Genomic DNA, 8,839 nt, shown 5'->3' with positions numbered 1-8,839 from the left:
ACTCTGCCCAACAATAGCTGTGACCCACGAAAAGGGACGTCTTTTTTCCTTTTCTTGCAGAGACAGGTAATTAACTTTGTCAAAGGCGGCGAAGGTCACGAGATTCTGGCTTTGGTTTCCCGAGCACAGCTTCGCTTTCTGCTTACGAGTCGTCCCAGCCAGATTCGAGGGGAGATAGAGTTAGGACGGCACAACTCTCGGTTTGCCAGGGGCAGCAACCAGGAGTGCAGCAGGGGCTGGCTTCGCTGGCTTGTTTTTTTACACCCACGAACGGCGTGAGCACCTCGGTCCTCTGCTCAGTGGGTTGGTCCCAACCTGAAGCTCGCCGAGCGCCGCATCCCCCGCGGGCACCGCGCAGCGCAGGGAGCGCTCCCCGCCCCGCCCCGCCCGCGGGGGGAGAGCGGCGGAGCTGCGGGGCCCTGCGGGGCGGTGCGGGGTCAGGCAGCCCCTGCCCTCCCCCGGGGGGACGGGCCAGCCCGCCGGGGAGCCGGGCTTTTCCGTGGGTTTGTGCTGTCACCCCGTCTGGGGACAAAGTTTGGGAATAAAGGGAGGGCTTCCCCGCCTAATCCCGGAAGGGAAGGAGAGCTGAGAAGGGCAAGCGCGACCGCCTGCTCCGTGGAGGGCCGTTCCCTGCTTCCCGCACCTCCGGCTCGGCTCCTTCTTGTGATGCTCGCGGGGGACGGGGCAGGGGCTCTCGGCGGGGTGCTGGGCGCGCTGCGGGGCTGTAGCCGTAAGGAATGAGTCTCCACGCTCTCTCCACAGACTAGCCCCCGCTCAAACAGGAGACGTCCGATTCTTCGGGTTCTCAAGGATGCGAGTAACTTAGTGATTCGTGTTCTGGTACCCACCTGGGCACTGCTGCCTCCTGGAGATACAGCCCGAGGAACCGACCTGTTGTACGTCACGGTACTTTACACCGCGTTTGTGAGGCTGTTGTGCAGCCTCCCTTCCTGCAAGGAGCGTCCGAATGGCATCTTTCCTTTCTCTTAGGAGCTGATACCAACTACTCCTATAAAGATGATGGTCTGAAAGAGGGAGGGCACTGTAGAATTAGCATTTAATGTAATGGGTTTTGGTAGGGGTCACCCAGCCGGGTCTTCTTGCTTGTAGTGGCAAATTTGACCAGGTTCTCTCTCTTTGCAGGGTAGAGCGAGCCCTGCGGAGACGCTCTAGAGGGACCACCCCCCACTTCTCATCTCGCTGTGAGTGGACTATGGTGGCAGGAAGATGTTGGCTCGGAAGAGTATCATCCCCGAAGAGTATGTGCTGGCACGGATCGCTGCCGAGAACCTGCGCAAGCCGCGCATCCGGGACCGGCCGCGCAAAGCCCGCTTCATCGCCAAGAACGGCGCCTGCAACCTGGCGCACAAGAACATCCGCGAGCAGGGGCGATTCCTGCAGGACATTTTCACCACCTTGGTGGACCTGAAGTGGCGTCACACGCTGGTCATCTTCACCATGTCCTTCCTGTGCAGCTGGCTGCTCTTTGCCATGATGTGGTGGCTGGTGGCTTTCGCCCACGGCGACATGGACCCGAGCACAGAAAACGCCGCCAACAGCACCAAGTGGACACCGTGCGTGACGTGTGTCAGGTAAAGTGCGGTCGGTGGGGTGAAGGAAGGGTGGGGAGCAGAGCTGCCTGCTGTCCTGGAGTTGCCTAAAATGCAGCTTTTGGTTTACACGAACAAAACGTTGTGTTTGGTTGAGACAGTTGAAAAGTGCAGTGTTTTCCTCTAGATTGCGTATATTCAGCAAGCCTGCCGGGCTTGGAAAATACTGTACTGTAGATTTCTTTGATTCCTTACAGGATCTGAGAGAGAGGGAGACCTGCTGCTTTTCATGTGTCTCCACACTCTGTGGGTAACATACCTTGCCTGTCGAGATAAGAGCCTGCTGCAAGAGTGGGTATGTGTTATATGTATTGTAACGTTGTCTACGGCAGCGGGAGCATCTCCAGCCTGGTGGTCACTCCGGAGTGGTGCCCGAGAGGCAGGACACCACCTGTGGGTGCCAGGCAGGGCACCAGCCACAGGTGCCAGGCAGGGCTAGCAGGAAGAGTGTCACTTAGGACAAAACTGGATGTCTTTCAAGATGACTCTCATGGGACAGTTAAATATGGTGTGCTTCAAAATACCTCAGTGAAGCCGCAGGTTTGACAAAGGAGCAGTTTCCACAGTGAACATGATGTGTCAGACAGTGAAAGCTTAAGGGATGACTAGATTAAATGTCACCTGCTAGGGTATTTTACCTTCCACCCCCAAACCCATGACAGTTGTCAAGGCACTGATAAACTGGCACATTCATACACAGAAGAGAAGACTGTTTGTTAATTGGAGGTGGGGTAAGCAGTAAGATCGCTTCTGCATCTGTTAAATCTGTTTTTTTAGGGAGAAAAATCCTGGTTTGGTACCACCAGACTGCCCCAGGTCAGCTGCCCTTACACATTGCAGTGCTATGAGGGTCCGGGGAGCTACAGGGTCCTCTGAGACATCAGAGAATCCACTTCTCTTTTCTCCTTTCTCCTCCATAGTTTTGAGACACCCCACCAAATTTGAAGGGACATTATATCTGGCTCATGAGGGAGCAGAGATTTAATTCCCCTTTGTTCTCACAATTTTTTGCTACATGGGGGATTTTCCAAGCTATAGGGAATGGGGATTTTTGTGAGCTAACCTTCAATAAGTTTGGGGGGATTGGAGCAGGGGTTGCTGCCTTATTTCTTTTCCAATGTGTGGCCACAAGCAGTCTCCTCTGAAATGAGATGTCATGACCTAGCTTGTGCCCGCAGGAGTGTTACCCCTGGCATTTCTGGGATTTATGGGATTGGTCCAGCCAGAATTAGCGAGCAGCTACAACCCTCCGGCTCTTCAGGGTCAGCTGAAGGGACATCCCTCTGTGTGGTTGGCAGCCCCCCCATGGGGTGGCTACTGGGTCACCCTGCAGAGCCTGAGCCGGATGCCAAGGGGACCTCTGGGACCGGGCCCCTCCACAGCCAGAACTCTTCCCCTCATCCCCTCCCTGGAGCCCCGGCTGCTGCAGCGCCACCTTGGCAGCTTTTCCAGGATGTGTCCTGCCGGGACAGTCAGGAGGGGTGTGGAAAAGCAGAGCGAATGAATCGGTGTAACTTTCCGGTTTAGCCCGTGCCAAAGAACACACATCCGTCCCTCGGGCCAGTACCTGGGGTGGCTCAGCCAGCAGCTGCTGGAGTGTCCATGTGCAAGCCATGGAAAATCTTCTCCCTTCGTAGTGAAATACTTGCCCTTGTTAAATCTGGCTACCACTTTGGTCAAAGCTGGGTAGTAACACTGTGATTGCTGCCATTTTTAAGGATGGCGAGTTGTTGGGTGCAAAATATCTTTAATATTATATGCCAAAATAATGACAAACAATTTTTAACCTACTTCCCTGAGGTTTAGGCCCACACATATTTCAGGAGGGCTTTCTTGGGTTGGTGCCATTACAGATTTATGGGAAATCTGGCTTTTGAAGTTTTAACCAGTGCCCAGAACTTGCACAGCACTTTAATTTTTCAAAGTACTGCAGAAGTTTCTAAGTCTCACAGCTCTGCCACAGGAAGTGAACATTATCCAAAAAGGAAAACTGCTACACAGCTCTGCGGGAAAGGACCTGGGAACAGTGTGATTTGGAGTTTCTGGCTCCATTTTCACATGGTCAAAATGCTTTACAAACTTGCTGTTTCAGTTACTTCCACTGTTAATAGTGGATTTCCTTTACTTTGTTTTTCTTTTTAAAAGAAGGAATATTGTTAAGGAAAATCAGGGTATTCACTCTGCAGAGCTTTAAATTGAATTAAACTGAATTAAGTTTAATCCAGAAGCTTCATTCTGCATATAAATAAATATTCATTAGCATAAGTAATCATTCCATGGATTTATATTAATTAACTCCTTCGTACCAATTTGTTATGAGTGGATTGCAAAAATAAACCCACTCAATACAAAGGAATTGGCTAAAAATTAAAAAAATAGAACAGGTAAAGAGTTCTTTCAAAGATATCTCTGCAGAGACTGGCTGGTTTTCTGAAAGATGGACTTTCTCATTCTAAAGAAAATTATCCCTGCTATGGCCCATGCTATTTTAATGTCTCTTCATGACCCCAGTGAAAATATAATTAGGAAAAAAAAAGAAAAAATATTTAAAATCAGATTCATTGAAAAGTAAACCAAACCCAATGAATTATTTAGACCCATCTTCATGGGCAGGACATATTTTCCTGTTGAGCATGGTGATGCTCCAAATTTGGTGGATAGTACTGTGTTAAAAAGGTGACTATGATATTAGTTCACATGAGACCCAGCGTGCTGCGAGTTTACCAGATAAACCCCGAGGTAGTGATTTTAGACACATGAGACTTTGCTGAAGGATGTCTTTGGCTGTAAAAGGAAATTAAAGACCCTGATATATACAGGGGATATGACATTGTGGGCTACTATAAATAATGTATTTTGGGAAGTTTGTGGGCAGGGTTTTCTGATGTCCAGCACCATAGAATATTAGGGAATTTAACTTAACCCACACTTCTACAACCCACTTCTGTGTGCTGAAATTTTCCTTCCGGCTGGTCTTGTCATGGCAGTGAGCTAAACCCAAGCCCTGGGTCACAGGATGTGCAGGGGGCACCATGGAGGCCACTGGCCTCCCTCTGCAGCCTGATCCTGCAGGTTCAGTCACAAGGCAAGCAGGGTTTTGGGAAGTGTCACGAATCTGGGAGTGTCCCCTTTCCCTCCAGGAAGTTCTGGCTCATGATTCAGGTAGCATGAATGAAAGGCCGCAGTTTTCCCCGTTTCCTTTCCCTGCACAGGCTGGTGGAAGGATCTCAGTGTGCCAGCTGATTGCTCACTGTTGCCAAAACCACCTCTCTCCACCAAGAGCTTCATGGGATGGGGAACGTGGAAAGCCCAGGTGTTACAGAGCTGTTGACTGACACAGTGGGCAGGATGTGCTCCTGAGCAGAGACTCCCATGAGCTGCTCAGGGTCACCTCGTGTTACAGGCGGTCTTTTAGGGGCTCAGGCTCTGATGTTTCCCTGCCACCATCAGATACTACACCCACCACACAAAAACAGAGTCAGCAAGCACACAGTGGTGGTGTTAACAGAAGGCTTAAGTATGCCAGAACTGTACAAATAGGTCCTTAAATTTGTTTCTACAAAGTACATGTGAACAGTTCCCCAGTTTGTGTTCCCGTGTCCTGGGAGTTAACTTGCTGCAATCTTCCCCTACAGGTCTTTCACCTCCGCTTTCCTCTTCTCCATTGAAGTCCAGGTGACCATTGGTTTTGGGGGCAGGATGATGACAGAGGAATGTCCCTTGGCCATCACGGTGCTGATCCTGCAGAACATTGTGGGTCTGATCATCAACGCTGTCATGCTGGGCTGCATATTCATGAAAACAGCGCAAGCCCACAGGCGGGCCGAGACCTTGATTTTCAGCCGGCAGGCCGTGATCGCGGTTCGCAACGGCAAACTCTGCTTCATGTTCCGAGTGGGAGACCTCAGGAAGAGCATGATCATCAGCGCCTCGGTGAGAATCCAGGTCGTGAGGAAGACCACGACCCCCGAAGGAGAAGTCATACCCATTCACCAGGTAGACATCCCCGTGGACAACCCCATCGAAAGCAACAACATTTTCCTCGTGGCGCCGCTGATCATTTGTCACGTCATAGACAAGCGGAGCCCTCTCTACGACATCTCCGCCGCCGACCTGGCGCTCCAGGACCTGGAGCTCATCGTGATACTTGAAGGAGTCGTGGAAACAACGGGCATCACGACGCAGGCCAGAACCTCCTACGTGGCCGAGGAGATCCTGTGGGGCCACCGCTTCGTGCCCATCGTCACCGAGGAGGAAGGTGTGTACGCAGTCGACTACTCCAAGTTTGGCAACACCGTCAAGGTGGCGGCACCGCGTTGCAGCGCTCGGGAGCTCGATGAGAAGCCCTCCATCCTCATCCAGACCCTGCAGAAGAGCGAGCTGTCCCACCAAAACTCCCTGCGGAAGCGCAACTCCATGAGGAGGAACAACTCCATTCGGAGGAGCAACTCCATGCGGAGAACCAACTCCTCCCTCATCGTGCCCAAAGTGCAGTTCATCACGCCCGAGGGGAGCCAGAGCGCCTCGGAAACGTGAGGCACAGCTTTGTGTGAGGCCGCTGGGCTTTGGAAGGAGGAGACACCTGTGGGGGTTTTGCTTAAATTTCCTTTTACTTCAGAAAACGAGAACACGACGCAGAAGAGAACCGTGCAAGAACTATTTATTCCATTACTTACTGAAAGCACCACCTAATGGCATAAGAAAACACTTTAGCACTTAGTGTATGAATTAATAAAAAATGGCACGTACACTAAAGAAAGCACAGTTCACCCATGTAATATAATGTGTATTTATACTTGTTTTAATGGCACGCTAATTGTTTTAATCGTATTTTTCCTAACGGGGGTCTCTTTCTTGTCTTCTGCTGGGTGTCACAAGGTGTGGTGTTTTCCTGTGTAAGTGGGTTACCCACCTGCAGGCAGAAGTGAGTTCTTTTACCAAACTTCTGCATACAACAGCTCCCACGGATTTTGTGCAAGATTATTTGGATGTTGAACTTTTTTGGGTGTGAATTCCTTAAAAGGAGTAGCTAAATCCCTCAATGATTTCACTGGAGGAGAGCCACTGTTTTACCTTCATTTTCCAGGCTTTTTCTTTTCCTTGGTTTGTGGCAAGGGCATTTTGAGAGCCCATTCAGGTCAGGTGAAGTGACCTGTCCGTCCCACAGGAAAACTGGTGCCACTCTGGGCAGCAGTGGCAGGAAAACCAGTGGAACAGCAAAGAGATACTCAGCTGCAGGACAACACACATTTTAGTGTAGCTGTAACCCAAACTGAGAAACTCCAGTCCTCCTGGCTGCTACCTGAGCATCTGTTTCACTAAATGATTCAAGCTGGAAAAATCGAATGCCTCTCTAACATCCTCTTCGTGTGGGTGGAAGACCAAATCCTGTTTTGTTTCCTCTTATAGATTCATACATGGAAGACAACACATGTACATCCTTCACTTACAGTATTTTTCATAGCATTAAGTCTGTTTGCTCCAGCAGAAGGTTGCATTTTGCCAGTGGGAATTCATGAATGGGAATGTGAGGGAACCATGCCAATAATATTAGAGAAAGTATTTGCAAAACTATCCAAATAATTTTCAGGGGGACTTGGGTGCTACTGCTGCTGTTGAATTACTTTTTTTTTTCAACAGCATCTCACTTGGGTTTTTATATAACCTGGCATTGAGAATTGGTGGTAAACAGCTTTTCTCTTCGAATTAAAATGGACATTTGTTACCTAGACCCATCCCAAAAGTGTCATCACACGTTTTTCTACAAGAATACATAAACGTATGACAATTAATTGTATCACATTTGGTAATGCTAAATTGATACCTACTTTTTTTCCTTTGTGAATAAGAAGCATAATTATGGACAAATTCACATTCAAATTCCTTTAAAAAATAGTGCTATGTCTGTGGCTCAAGAGAAGTTCTGTCCTTGTATTGACTCTCTGAGTCGCTCAACCATTTGAATACTTCTGCAATTTTAAATATTTGCTTATTCCTGTTGGGTAAAATAGTCAGAAGCAATGCTGGATTCTCATTCTCTTTGGAAGTCAGTTCATCAGCAGTTGCATGGATGGTTTTTAGGCTTCATATAGCATTGGGTGGAGGCAGGGAGGGGCATTGATCTGTAGTGTAGACTCCCTGCTTTTGGAGCAGGTGCTCTCCAGAACATCAACTCTGACAAATTACTTCTGTCTGAAGCAGTAGCGGAAACTGAAGTTTCTGCTAAAAGCATCCATTCCCCGGCCTGCCCACTAATGTCCTGGAAGAATGGATGGTGAACATCTGGAGATATTAATCTGTCTGTTTTGTGTCCAAACAATGAACATCTACAGCTTCCAAGAGTCAGAGCAAAGCATATACAATTTGTCTCTGGCCTCCGTTTCCAGGGCTGTGAATTTCTTTGAGGTTGTCTGTTTGATACATGGTTAAGTCAGATGCTGTACAAAAGCAGATTTTCTACAAAATAATAATAAAAAAGTGACAATTATGATTTCTTCCGTCTCTGATTTTTCCCCATTTCTTTCCTCTTTTCCTTTGTATTCTCCATTCATTCTCCTCTACTCTTAGTCCTTATATCCCAGCCTTTTCCACAGTCCTTCTGAGTAATAATTGTATATTATCTCAATATTCTGTCGGTATTTCAGATGCGGTTTTTTTTATCCACAACCATTTTCTCATTTTGCCCCTAAGTACATTCTTTATTTCATTTTCACCTAACGTGCTCTGTTTCTTGTCAGACTGCTATAGGGATATTGGTGTTTTGAGACAACACTAAGACACCCCGGTCCGGTGCCAGGGTGTTGAACAGATACACAAGGCAGACCCTCCTGTCATGAGTGTCATGTTCACATGTGCTGTACTCCCGCTCTGTGCAGCAAATCCTTTATTGCAAAGCCCCTTTCTTGAGCAAGTTTTGCAGACCTGGAAGAGGCCAGTGGTAGAAGCAGCCAGCTGTGGAGTAGGGAAGAGGTTTTGGGCCTGAGAGCTGCATTCCTCACTGAAAGGACACGTTTCAGACACAGCTTTGCAATATTGTGCCTGCTGAGAGGGGATGAGCTGGCAGTGCCTCAGCTCAGTATGTTTAATTATTTATTCTCCCTGGTAACTTTATCAGAAAGGGACTTTATTTTAAATTTGAAGTTTTCTGTGTTTAATATAAACTGCCAAGTTAAGAATGACAGTTGAGATTTCAAACAAATACTACTCACAGTTCATACTGACATTTAACC

General features: G+C 48.4%; 1 protein-coding gene across 3 annotated transcripts; it reads left to right on the top strand.

Annotated features, from left to right (window-relative positions):
- Positions 1-8,097, top strand: KCNJ8 (potassium inwardly rectifying channel subfamily J member 8). 3 transcript variants are annotated; one of them, XM_027711746.2, is made up of 4 exons: positions 1-66; positions 763-896; positions 1,144-1,592; positions 5,246-8,097. In XM_027711746.2, exons 3-4 carry the CDS (start codon positions 1,228-1,230, stop codon positions 6,144-6,146), a joined length of 1,266 nt encoding a protein of 421 aa, XP_027567547.1. In that variant the 5' UTR covers positions 1-66; positions 763-896; positions 1,144-1,227; the 3' UTR covers positions 6,147-8,097. The 3 variants fall into 3 exon arrangements, with proteins under 3 accessions (XP_027567547.1, XP_027567548.1, XP_027567545.1); XM_027711747.2 differs by lacking the exon at positions 1-66 and having other exon boundaries at positions 491-896; XM_027711744.2 differs by lacking the exon at positions 1-66 and having other exon boundaries at positions 491-906.
- The last annotated feature ends 742 nt before the right edge of the window (positions 8,098-8,839 follow it).

This window comes from Pipra filicauda, unplaced genomic scaffold, assembly GCF_003945595.2.
Source record: "Pipra filicauda isolate LSUMZ 115617 unplaced genomic scaffold, ASM394559v2 scaffold181_size1560634_pilon, whole genome shotgun sequence".
Lineage (NCBI taxonomy): Eukaryota > Metazoa > Chordata > Aves > Passeriformes > Pipridae > Pipra > Pipra filicauda.
The sequence above is the reverse complement of the archived record's forward strand: the minus strand, read 5'-3'. Positions and strand labels throughout refer to the sequence as shown.